The sequence below is a fragment of the Otolemur garnettii genome, unplaced genomic scaffold, assembly GCF_000181295.1.
Source record: "Otolemur garnettii isolate 467f Iridium unplaced genomic scaffold, OtoGar3 scaffold00012, whole genome shotgun sequence".
NCBI classification, from domain to species: Eukaryota; Metazoa; Chordata; class Mammalia; order Primates; family Galagidae; genus Otolemur; species Otolemur garnettii.
Window position 1 is genome coordinate 3,033,426 of NW_003852407.1, and position 12,620 is coordinate 3,046,045.

Consider the following 12,620-nt stretch of genomic DNA (forward strand, 5'->3'; position numbering starts at 1 on the left):
AGCCATTGTTGTTTGGCGGGCCCGGGCTGGGGATTCGAACCCGCCACCTTAGGTGTATGTGGCTGGCGCCTTAGCTGCTTGAGCCACAGGCGCCGAGCCGCCATCAAAATATTAAATGGAAAATTCCAGAAATAATTTGTTAGTTTTGAATTGTATGCTGTTCTGAGTAGCATGATGAGCTCTCACACTGTCTAGCTTAATCTTGCTGTGACATGAATCATTTCTTTGGCATATCCATGCTGTATGTGAAACCTACCCATTAGTTACTTGGTAGCTATCTCAGTAACCAGATGGAGAAAGTACAGTATACGTATACTATATAGGGTATACTATCCACAGTTTCAGGTCTTGAAATTTATCCTCTGCAGATAAAGGGGGGACTAGATCATCATTTTTGTGTCAGTTCTTCAAATCCCAACTGTAGGACTTGGAATTTATCCCCTGCAGATAAAGGGGGACTAGATCTTCATTTTTGTGTCAGTTCTTCAAATCCCAATTCACGTGTGACATGAAGAGAGCTAAAGAGCACCTGCACACACAATGGGTTGTATTACAGGAAAAGAACCCTGAGCTTAGGGAATCAAATCTATAATATTAGTATAGCAAGTATGCTTTCTTGTTACTCTGGACGGAGACCCTATCTCTTATCTTCAAGGTTGTTTGCTTTGCAGACATCCTTGGAAAGATAGTTTTTTTTACAAAGGACAGTTAGTTCCTCTTGCAGGACATGCAGAAATGCAAGAAACCTATGGAGTATTTATTATCTCCCAATATTAATTATTTGTACTTTATTGTGTATGTAATACTATATAATATGTGTTTATTTTTTCAACATATTTGAATTTTAGGTTTTCTTAATTATGTGCTTGGTACCTAATGCTAACATATTTATGTTATTTAATATATTTGTGTTGTTATTTGTGTTTATTTTTACTTATAGAAAGTTTTATATTATAAATATGTTTGTCTGTTTACATTTATATTGTTTATTAATGTTTTTATATATGCTGGTATTTGTATTTTATGATCCTGTTATTCAGGGCTAGTTGGAGTGGGGCCTGGATGGGACTTAAGGCCATTTCCAGGTTGCCTTCTATATCCCATAGTCCAAGTTGTATGGCTGGTATGGTACTGGCTTCACCTGTCCCTCTGGGTGCTAACTCATCCTGGTCCATCCCCAGCCCCACAGGAGACAGGATCCGAAGCAAAGTTGAGCTGACCCGATACCTGGGCCCTGAATGTGACCTCACCCTTTTTGACTTCAAACAAGGCATCTTGTGCTATCCAGCCCCCAAGGTACTTCATAGTGTGGGGTCCTCAGTCAAGGGTGGCTGTGCTACCTAACATGTACCCATTGACCCACATTCTTCCTGCCTTCTTATCTTCAGACACATTCATTGGCCGTCCCCAGCAAAAAGCAAAAGAAACCTTCAAAATCAGCCAAGACAAAGAAACGCCAGGTTGGACCCCCAAAGGATGAGGTCAGGAAGGAGGCCAGGAAGGAGGCTAGGAAGGAGGCTAGGAAGGAGGCCAGGAAGGAGGCTAGGAAGGAGGCCAGGAAGGAGGCCCCACAGGATGAGACCAAGGCTGATGCTAACACAGCCCCAGCTTCAGTTCCTGCGCCTGGGTGAGTGTTGGCTTAAGGTGGGCCAAATGGGTGAGGGTTGTAAATGGGAGTGTTCTCACGGCCCCACACCTGTCTTTCCCATCCCAGATGCTGTGAAAACTGTGGAATCAGCTTCTCAGGGGATGGTACTGGAAGGCGGCGACTCAAGACATTGTGCAAGGACTGCCGAGGTGAATCAGGAGAGAGGCTGCTGGCATAGTTGGAAGTTGGATTTTGGAAATACTGGACATGGGTAGAGGCTGAATGGTTGGCAGTCAGGCCAGAGGCAGTGGGTAATGTCAGTTGTCTCTTGCTTTCTTTTCACTTTGCTCTTTCCTTCTCCCTTTGTGCCAGCGCAGAGAATTGCCTTCAACCGGGAACAGAGGATGTTTAAGGTAAGCATAAGCTGCTGCTTCCTCACAACTCTGCAGTGGGAGTAAGTCTTGTTGGGACTAGAGGGCATCTGAAGAAATGGGGATGGGTCCATAGGGTATAAGAATCATTTTACAGGGTGGCGCCTGTGGCTCAGTGAGTAGGGCGCTGGCCCCATATACCGGAGGTGGTGGGTTCAAACCCAGCCCGGGCCAAAAAAAAAAAAAAAGAATCATTTTACAGAGAGCTAGCCATGGATTGGCAAACACAGTAATGGTAATTATTGGGGTGCCAGTAGACACAATGTTGAAATTAACGGGACCAGGAGACATATTTATGACCAGTAGACAGACAACCTTATGGATAGCATCTAGCGAGTAATTATTAGATAACAGTGATGAGGCTAATGAAGAGCTAGAAGACATGGTAATGTAGCTAATGTAGGGTCAATAGACGTGGGCAAAACGGCACTTCTGAAGTCTGTAACCTTGTCTCCCCCATTCTTGGCAGCGTGTAGGCTGTGGGGAGTGTGCAGCATGCCAGGTAACTGAAGATTGTGGGGCCTGCTCCACCTGCCTCCTACAGCTGCCCCATGATGTGGCCTCAGGGCTATTCTGCAAGTGTGAGCGGAGACGCTGTCTCCGAATTGTGGAAAGGGTGAGTCAGGCAGGTGGGGAGGGCCCAAGGCTCACCCCAGACCCAGGTCCTCAAGGCCTTGGCCCCATGCATCACGCCTCTGGCCCTCCCCACACACGCACACAGAGCCGAGGGTGTGGAGTATGCCGGGGCTGTCAGACCCAAGAGGACTGTGGCCATTGCCGCATCTGCCTTCGTCCTCCCCGCCCTGGTCTCAGGCGTCAGTGGAAGTGTGTCCAGCGACGCTGCCTACGGGTAAGTCTGGCTAGACGGGGAAGAGCTCATTTTACTGTTGTCGCTGCCACTGCTTCCTCCCAACTCAGCCTTGCCCACCTCATGTCTTTCTTTTCTCTCTCACCCCATGCTCACTTCCCTGGCTTCACCCACCTGTCCCTATCTGCCAGCAGCTTGCTGACCGCCTTCGTCGCCGCCATCAACGATGTCAGCGACGCCCTCCCTTGGCTGTGGCTCCCCCCGCTGTGAGTTCCCTGCTTCATCTTCAAACCTTCCTGTCCCATGCATGCTTCCTGTAATCATGGTGTGACCTGTCTCTCTACCTGGTGCCACCAAACCCAAACCATCCTTTCTATTCTCTCCTAGGGTAAACGTGGCCGCCACAGGGGGAGCTGTGACTCCAAGATGGCTGCCCGGCGGCGTTCCCGAGCCCAGCCACTGCCTCCACCTCCCCCATTACATCCCACAGAGGCCACAGAGCTGGTGAGGCCCCAGTGGGTGAGGAAAGGCACACCCCTAACCTTACCAAGTACCTGCCCTGACCCCACCTTATTTGCCTCTACAGCCCAAAGCCCTGGCCCCCTCGCCACCTGCCGAGCTCATCTATTACTGTGTAGAGGAGGACGATCTAGTGAGTGGCCCTGCCCTGCCTGGATAAGGTTAACTCCAAAGAAACAGTTGGTGTGATGGGCCTACAGGGGAACAGCAAAGCACAGTGATGGGTCTTAGATTGAGATGAACAGATGATGGGGAAGGACTAACATGGGCTCAGCAGGTTCCATGACAGTGCCATGTCATTTGCATCAACATTCTGGTGGCTAATGCAGTACTGTCAGATACAGTGCTGGGCCAATAGAAGAGCGGCAGGCACAGTGACTAGGTGTCATGCAGGATGAACAGAGAGAGCTGGCACAGTGCTGGGAGCTAGAAATGAGGTCAGAGACATTTTCTTGGTAGGTAATGGAGTACTAGCACAGGGGTCCTCAAACTTTTTAAACAGGGGGCCAGTTCACTGTCCCTCAGACCATTGGAGGGCCAGACTGCGGGCCCCGGCATGAGTCGGCTGCTAAGCAGGATAGGCAGTGGCGGCAAAAACACCCAGCGGGCCGGATAAATGTCCTAGGCGAGCTGCACGTGACCCACAGGCTGTAGTAGACCAGCTGGCATAGTGACTAGTATGGAGGCAAGAGGCTAAGAATAGTATCCAGGTAGCACCCTCTGATGGGACTAGAGGAGCGCCAGGACTGGCACTGTAATAACTATTGAGGATAGCCTCTCCTAGTCCTAGTGACAGCACCACCAATTCCCCCCACCCCAGCAGCCCTACACGAACCGCCGGCAGAACCGCAAGTGCGGGGCCTGTGCAGCCTGCCTACGGTGGATGGACTGTGGCCGCTGCGACTTCTGCTGCGACAAGCCCAAATTCGGGGGCAGCAACCAGAAGCGCCAGAAGTGTCGTTGGCGCCAATGCCTGCAGTTTGCCATGGTGGGTGGGGCAGGAAGGGTCAAGTGGATGGGGTAGGTGGGGCCAGATGCCCCAGTATTTGGGAGTGGTGGGCAGACCTGGTAGGTGGATGGGTGGGGCAGTGGCTTTGGTTGAGGATTAGCAAACATTGTGCTGGGGTAAATGAGTCTAGGTGGCACTGGCATTGCTGATGGGAGACTAGCAGTCTCAATGACAAAGGGTTCATGTATAAGCAGATTCTGTGCTGGAACTAATGGAAGATCAGCAGGTATGTTGAACAGGGCAGGGTAGGTATAATCAGTAATGGTACCAGGCAGCCAAAGCACCCCATCTTTTCTCACAGAAGCGGCTGCTGCCAAGTGTCTGGTCAGAGTCAGATGATGGGGCAGGATCGCCCCCACCTTGCCGTCGTCGAAAGAGGCCCAGCTCTGCCCGACGATCCCATCTGGGCCCCACTCTGAAGCACAGCTTGGCTACATGCACAGGCAGACCAGGCCATGCTCATTCTCCAATGAAGCAGGAAATAGGTGGTGGCTTTGTGTTGCCTCCGCCTGGCACTGACCTTGTGTTTTTACGGGAGGGTGCAAGCAGTCCCGTGCAAGTGCCAGGCCCAGCTACGGCTTCCACAGAGGCCTTGTTGCAGGTGAGGGCCCCATCTTACCCTGACCATCCTAGCTCTAGCCAGCCTCATGCCAAGGAGCTGAAATCAGGTCTGCTGCAATCCTTCCTCACACAGGAGGCCCAGTGCTCTGGCCTGAGTTGGGTTGTAGCTTTACCCCAGGTGAAGCAAGAGAAGCCAGATGCCCAGGAAGAGTGGACGCCAGGCACAGCTGTCCTGACTTCTCCCATATTGGTGTCTGGCTGCCCCAGCAAGGTAGGGGCAATGATGGATGTTCCATAAGCAGAGTGATGGTGAGCAGAGTGATAGATGCATGCTTGCAGCCTTTCTGCAGAATTATTCTAACAGGCACTCCTGCCCCCCAGCAATAGCTTTGCCTGCTTTGCTGCCCAGGTAACAAAAATATAGATCAGTGAGGAATGGGAAAGGTTTGTAGGCAGATGGCATTTCTGTGCTAAACCGTAGTGGGAGTGACATTTGTCAGCACAGTGATGGGTTAACTGATGGAGACTTTCTTCAGACTTACCCTTCTAACTGCTGCCTGTTCCCCACTTCTTCCAGGCAGTAGACCCGGGCCTGCCATCTGTGAAGCAAGAGCCACCTGACCCCGATGAGGATAAGGCAGAGGAGAACAAGGATGACTCTGCCTCCAAATCAGCCCCAGAGGAGGAGGAGGAGGAGGAGGAGGAGGCAGGAGGGGCTGGCACACCCGTGGTCAGTGCTGGGAATGCCCCATCCTCTCCTGACCCTGCCTTAGCCCCACCAAGCATATTGACCCATGATGTTAATTTTTCCCTAGATCACGGAGATTTTCAGCCTGGGTGGAACTCGCTTCCGGGACACAGCAATCTGGTTGCCAAGGTGTGCCCCACACAGTGAGGGGTGGGGATGGCGTAGGTGCCAGTCAGATGTGGGCCCTGAGTTTTGAAAATACAGCTAGCAGTTTGGTGTGGTACAGTGGGAGGTTAAGGTTCCATACCCACTGTGCTGACCATAGTCCATGAGGGATGTGTGTAGGACCCTAGAAATTCCTCTTGAGACCCAGCCTAATAGCATTCCAGGTTAGGGCTCTCCTTTGGGGGAGGGAGGATAATTAGACCCCCTATGATGAAATTTGAATGAAAAAGAAAGATACGGAGGGTCTGGTCCCCATCTCTCTATAGTAAATCCTATAGGGGTTATCCTTGATAGATAAATTCTTATCATCATTTGGGGTCTTGAAGGCTTTTGGAGTCTCTTAAGTGGCCACTAGGTAGGTTATTCCCTGTCATTGGGGAGTGTATGTCACATAAATGGTTTTGGTCTTGCCTGTTGGTGGGGTGGGCAGGAGATCTGAGTCCTGAGCTGAGTCCACATGCAGTTGTGTGCTCTCGGAGGCTCATTCTGCACTTCCTGGAGCAGCCTCCATGGAAGGGCTTGGGCTGGGTATCTTGAGCCTGTTGAAGTTATTAACTATTTCAGCTGCTGCACAGAACTGTCCCTGTAGGCCTGGCATAGGATGAAGGGTAGGTGCCTGTAAGGACTGGGATGGTGGGAGGAGGACAGGGGAATGCAGCCTCCTGAAGAATGTTGACAGGCCCTACACATATGTTCACTGGAAGCAAACTGTTGGCCTAAGCACTGGGAGTCCTTTGCTCTTAAAAGCCAATTCTAACAGGCCAGAAATCCCTCTCTCTGTACTTGGGTGATTACAGAGGTACTGACTGAGGTCTTGCTAGGTAGACAGCAGCATGAGTATCCCTGGAAGGTTTATCCTTCAAGAGATACAGATCCCTACCCTCAGGGAGCTTATAATGTAACTGTGAACATGGTCCATGTTAACAGAGAAGGTGTTGTGCTATCTGTAATGATAGTTTCTAAGAAACCAAAAAGAGATATAGGATAATTAAGGGGAAATGGGATAACCAACACACAATAGTTGGAAATGGTTTTGTGATGCTCCATTTTGCACATAGCAAACCTCATTCAACATACAGACCTGCTCCCTCTTCTCTAGGTCCAAGGACCTTAAAAAACCTGGAGGTAGAAAGCAGTAGACTGGAGGCTTCTGCAGACTTTAGGATTCAAGGTGATATTTGCAGACCGGCTTTTTGAGAGACAACACTGATGTACTAGGGGCTGGACCCTAGATTGATTGCCAGGGCTTGTGTGTGAATCAACCCTAGGAGGAAAAACCTACTACCAAACCAGAGGAGCAGGCCTAACAGTACTTTGACCTTATAGAAGAAGTAAGCGGGAAAGGAAGAGAAAGAGTAGAAAGTTGATGCATCTGCTCCTCCCCAAGAACGTTGGATATTATGGGTGAGGGAACTGGGGTGGGGAAAGGGAATATAACTAAAGCCACAACAAAACAACCTAAATGGGCATCTGTATAACATAAATAATTTAAGTGGCTTTTGGATGAGACCTGGCAATGTCTCTAAAAATTTCCTCAGGGAGACAGCAATTGCAAATGTAATGTGAAAAAGTGAGGAAAGGAAAGGAACTGCTATTCGCATGTTCCTCCTATGAACCCAATTTATTTGATTCCTAAATCAATTTTTTTAGACATTGATTTTGCCCATTTTTGCAACTGAGACGCAAAAGAAATTAATTTGTCCGATGTCAAATAGTATTAGTAGAGCCTAGAATTAAACCTGGGTTGTAAAGGCCATATTCTTTAAACCACTAAACTGTAAACTATAATTCTGTATCCAACAATGTATAATATTACAGTAAAAGGACTTTTTATTGACCTTGAAAACACACAATGGATTATTATAAATACTATAATAAATCCCTTATACTTCTGTCTCTAGTATGGTTTAGGGAGTGCCAAGGCTACATATAGAAAGGGTTCATCTTGTCGGAGCATTTGGATTCTCTGCATATTTGGGTTCTTTGCAGGCCCCATGTGTTGCATTAGATTCCTCAAGCCCTAAAGGGTATCCTTGTCCACTATTTGCTGTCCATTCTGCTTGTTACCCTGACTCCCCTTCCTCAGCCATGGCAGTCTTTGGAACTAAAGCTGCCAGCCTGGCTTGTCTTTCCTAACATCTACTGCCCTCTGATAACCTGTGTGCTTGGTTTCTTCCCTCAACCCAAATGTCTATTAAGAGGCTGAATTCCTGCTTCGAGTCCAGCCCAAGGGCCAGTGTTGGCTCAGGCCCATATCACTTTCTCCAATTCTTCATTCTTAAAGTGCCAAAAAGATTAGACCTGTAATTGTTACTTAGCCAGCTTTACAGGGCCAGGACTGAGTGAGTGTCTCCTTAAGTTTTGTACTCTATATGCCTACCTTGACTTACCCTAGTCCCAGCCTTTGCAGCTTTAGCTTAATTCAGATATAGATTAGCTATTTCCCAATTTTAACTCGTAAGATAGGACCCTCTGCTACCCTCTGCCCCTTCCTTTGCTTCACCCTACTTAGCTCAGCCCTAGTCAAGACTGGATAATCTGGTACAACTTTGTTCCCCCAGGACCTAAACACAACCCTGGTATTGTGATTTTGACAATGATCTAAGTCAGCAGTTCTCAACCTATGGTTCGCAACCCACAGGAACTGTATAAAAGGGTTGCGGCATTAGGAAGGTTGAGAACCACTGATCTAAGTGAAATTTATTTGATTGGCATTTTGACTGAAGAATATGCTTTCTATGTATATTAGGGTTCAATCACAAAAGCAGAACCACTCAGATAAAGATTATGTATATATGTATTTTAATGGATTTATTATAGAGATTTGACCTCATATAATTTTGGGAGCTGGTTGAACAGTCTCTGTAAGGCTGTTTTCTTTGTATCTAATGTTGGAGCTTGAAGTCTGCAGGGCAGGCAGTCGGGAAGGGAAGATGGATGTAAAGTGTGGGAGATTGAGAACACAGCGGCGCCCACGAGCACGAGCTGGAACCCAAGAGGATGGCCTGGAACCCATGTCAGTCTCTCACCACCTCCAGCTTCGATGATGTGGGTGTCCTGTAGAAGAAGTTGGTGCCCTTCCTCACAGAGTTAAATATGCATATGGCCCAGGAATTAGAGAAGCTGAAGGAAGATCCTGGGGAAAGTAGAGCAGCTGTAGGCCTGGCTGCAGGCCTGACTGCTGCCCCACACCAAGGGGGTAAGCCAGCAGATAAATGACAACATCCCTGAACTGCAACAGCATCTGGTGCCCCTGCACCAACCTTCCACATGTAAAAAGAGTATGCTGCTGCTTCACTTCTGCCCTTCACTTATTAGGCAAAATGTCTCTTGTGGCCCATCTTAACTGGAAGCATACAGGGAAGGGAGTTCTGGGAATCCTAGCCTAGCCATGGTGACACATTGCAAAGCCACCTTGCCATGGATCAGCTCCGAAGGGTCTCACTAACCTGAGGATACTCAATAAAACTACATTGCTGAAAATGCAAAGCTGAAGACCATGGCTTCCATAGTGATTCCAGCAAGTACAGAAATTCTGTCAAGCTCACCTGGAAAAGACTTGCTATTTTAGGTCTGCCTATTTTTGTGTCATTTATTCAAGTCTTGAAAACGTGGCTCATGGTGGGCACTTAATACCAGGATGCAGAAATGAAAAAGATGGTCCATGCAATTTTATTAAATGAATCAGTATGTATTACAAATGAATAGATTTCCAACTTTATCGTGGAATTTAATGTTAAAAAATATAGAATTCAGGAAACTATTAAGAAGATAATCCTTGTGTGAACCTTGTTTGGGGCACAATAGGAATTGGAAATACTTTAGTTTCTATCTCTAAGCTGTTCTATTTTAAAATTATTTTTAAATGATCCTTATTGTTCCATTTACTGATTTATATGCTTACTGTTTCTTTTGGGAGCGTCTTGGTGGTAACAGTGTTGACTACCTCTGAGAAACTGGGATAGTGGGTGGCAAGATCAAGGTCCACTTCTGTCCAAAGACCTTGGGGGAATCACTTCTCTAGCCCTCCCAGGGCAGGTTGGCTGATGGCTGAGAGGTTCGCTGTGTAGGGTCCGGCCGCGTTCAATCTCCGGACGGGCCCGCCAGGGGGCGCCAGCCGCGGTCATCCCACCGGGGCCCGGGAGACGCTTCCCTTTCCCCCTTGGCTTAGCCGCCCTTTGGCGTGGTCTCTGTCCAGCCCGAACCCATCACCGGTACCTAGGCTAGGCCCAGGTTAAGCCGACTCCCGCTCTTCAAATAATGGTAAAACAGGCAAAACGGTACCGGAGTTAAATTTCGGAGCTTGCTCAGAGCGAGGGTGCGGCGTGACAGCTCACATGTCTGGAGTAGCCACGTCAGTTTTCGCCTTCGAGAACTCATCCCGATGGGCCCGGTTGGGCTGCGCCCACCGCGGTTGCCCGACTAGCAGCCCCGAGTCGCGGCGGCGTTTCCCCAAAGGCATTTTCATTGCGGTCCTTCCCCAGGGGGTTGTGGTGGTGGTGGAGGAGGTTCCGCCCACACCAACCCGCAGGCCCGGCGCGCCTGAGACTCAAGATGAAAGAACCGTCGCTCAAGACTGTCCAGGGAACCGAGACGACCAACTAAGCTTTCTTTTTTATTTGTTTCAGGCAATGTAAACTCTTAGCAGTAAATGAAAATGAGTGTTTTACCGAACTGCAATTTTAAGAAGAATCATAAAGACAAAATGAGAATTATTAAAAGAATATTAAGAGAGAAGACATTTTGCGGCTGAAAAGCTGAACCTGCAATTCAGGATGTGGAATTCAAACCTAGAAACGTACCATATATAAAATCCGAAATGGGTGAATTAAAAATGATTTAGGAATGCTAATTAAGAGGGTATACACAATGGTTGTATTTGGATATTATACATCAGTCTCTGACAGTAGGTACTGATTTTTTTTCTGCGTTCCGTGGTCGACCCCACTTTAGCATGGGAATACCAAAACGTTCATTTTCAAGTGGCTTTTAGGTTATTAACTACCATCTTGTTCTTGACTAGAAATACAATTTTAGTCTCCACTTGTGCTGAGGGTCTGTTCTACGGTTCCTGATCTGTGTTGCCAGTTCTGCCTGAAATGCTGACTTTTAGGAACCAATTAACCTGGACTTCTGATCCACCTCCTAACCCTGGTCCACCGTGACGGTCTTGGTGGTTCATTATTATGCTCAGCCAGGCAGTGCCACTGCCCCACCAGCCCACCGGATCTCCTCCCACCCTAGGGTATCCCGGGTCTAAGCCCTGCTTTCTGCCCATTTGCAGCAGGAAGATGTTATTAATAATTTATTATTACTGGTTGAGCAGTTTGAAAAGGCACTCAGGCTCCCTGAGCTTTACTCATCTTAGCTGTAAATTGAGAATAATACTTGTTCTTCCATCAACCCTGTATTTGTGAGGCTCAAAGGCTGTATGTGTGACAATACAGCAATTTGCGAATAGCTTGCAATTTTTAAAGAACTACACAAATACAAGGATATCCTGTGGTGATTATTACGGTCATCGCTGAGATTAACCAAGAGATAGTACAAAATTTGACGTCCCCACAAAATATCCACTAATTTACTCATTCCTGATCATAGGATGCTATAAATAGCAAAGTCAATTGGCATTACAATTAGACTTTAGACTTCTCTTTGGGACAGAGGGTTTTTCTTGCATTCTGAGGAACTCTGGAGCAAGGGCGCGAGGTCAGCGGGCTGCGGCCAGGGGCGGGGTGAGGACCGCGCAGACTCAGCTACTTGGCTGCAGGAGGAAGTTGCCAGTGCCGGCGTCTGTGGCCACCATGGTGACAGGACCGACTTCCGCCCTACCCACCCACCTCTACCTGCCGCTCACCCCGCGAGGTGCACCATGGCAACCAGACTTATGCGTCGCGGAAGCGGGTCCCGCAGGTCTCCGCGGTCAGGGAATCACGACTGACGCCACCCCCGTTCCCAGGGGACTTGAAAATGTACAGCCAGAGATTTGGCACCGTACAGCGGGAAGTTAAGGGCCCCACTCCCAACGTGGTGATCGTGGTAAGCCCAGGATGTGATTACTGAGTGGAGGCGGGGGCACCTACAGTTTTCCTTATGTACTGGTCCTTCAAGCCTGGCTGAGACCAACCTGGCCCTTAGCCAGGCCTTGCTCAAGGGAAATGATGCCTGATGGAGTAGGTTGAGTTTGAAAGAAGGGAAGAAAAAATTGCTCACCTATCTTCCCCTTATCCACCCATCTCCCTCCATCCTTTTTTAAAACTCTTACCATGCTCCCCCCAATTATAATATTTAGGATCTGTATTTGAAGAATCACCACTTGGGATCTTGGGGGGTTTTCAGTCTCTAGGACCCTCGAATGAGTTCTGTCCCCTTACAATGGGGAGTTTGTGTCATGGACTCAGAAATAGATCTGGGGGCAGGGCTGGCCATGATTCAGCTGTAGGGTTTGGGGCTGGTCCTTCCCTCCTAGGAAGATCATCTGTGAAAGGACAATAGGCAGTGAGTGGTTACAGACCACCAGTTACCACTGTGGGACAGTGTCCCTGTAGGCCTGGAAAAACAGTGTGGCTGCCTCTAAGGCTGGGACGGTAGTAGGTAGCAGATTTTTATCTTCAAAAGGGATTTTAAAGTTTTCATGTTCAAATTCAGGCTAGGGAGATGCTTCTTGCTACAGAATTTGATGGGCCCTGCTGAGACTTCCAGTCATGACTTGTCCGTGCACTTAGACTCCTTTGTTTTTACAGACTAGTTTCTTTTTTCTTTCTTTCTTTTTTTTTTTTTTTTTTTTTTTT

General features: G+C 48.3%; 2 protein-coding genes across 19 annotated transcripts in view; both read left to right on the forward strand.

Moving 5' to 3' along the window:
• MBD1 (methyl-CpG binding domain protein 1) overlaps nt 1-10,733 on the forward strand; it is a 15,431-nt gene extending 4,698 nt beyond the window's left edge. Inside the window, exons 3-17 of one of the 18 annotated variants that reach the window (XM_023510194.1) lie at nt 1,182-1,296; nt 1,389-1,627; nt 1,715-1,797; nt 1,961-2,001; nt 2,489-2,635; nt 2,741-2,869; nt 3,019-3,093; nt 3,215-3,331; nt 3,414-3,479; nt 4,167-4,334; nt 4,657-4,956; nt 5,050-5,187; nt 5,494-5,646; nt 5,732-5,793; nt 8,734-9,716. In XM_023510194.1, the coding sequence (XP_023365962.1) occupies nt 1,182-1,296; nt 1,389-1,627; nt 1,715-1,797; nt 1,961-2,001; nt 2,489-2,635; nt 2,741-2,869; nt 3,019-3,093; nt 3,215-3,331; nt 3,414-3,479; nt 4,167-4,334; nt 4,657-4,956; nt 5,050-5,187; nt 5,494-5,646; nt 5,732-5,793; nt 8,734-8,923 (2,023 nt within the window). In that variant the 3' untranslated portion in view covers nt 8,924-9,716. Of the gene's footprint in view, nt 1-975; nt 1,297-1,388; nt 1,628-1,714; nt 1,798-1,960; nt 2,002-2,488; nt 2,870-3,018; nt 3,094-3,214; nt 3,332-3,413; nt 3,480-4,166; nt 4,335-4,656; nt 4,957-5,049; nt 5,188-5,493; nt 5,647-5,731; nt 5,794-6,928; nt 7,424-8,733; nt 9,717-10,457 lie in introns of those variants that run through there. The other 17 variants (XM_023510196.1, XM_023510184.1, XM_023510187.1 and 14 more) reach the window with 17 other exon arrangements.
• Nucleotides 10,734-11,799: 1,066 nt separating this feature from the next.
• Nucleotides 11,800-12,620, forward strand: part of CFAP53 (cilia and flagella associated protein 53) — a 24,550-nt gene continuing 23,729 nt past the window's right edge. Inside the window, exon 1 of the mRNA XM_012801998.1 lies at nt 11,800-11,868. Within this exon, the coding sequence (XP_012657452.1) occupies nt 11,800-11,868 (69 nt within the window). The remainder of the gene's footprint in view (nt 11,869-12,620) is intronic.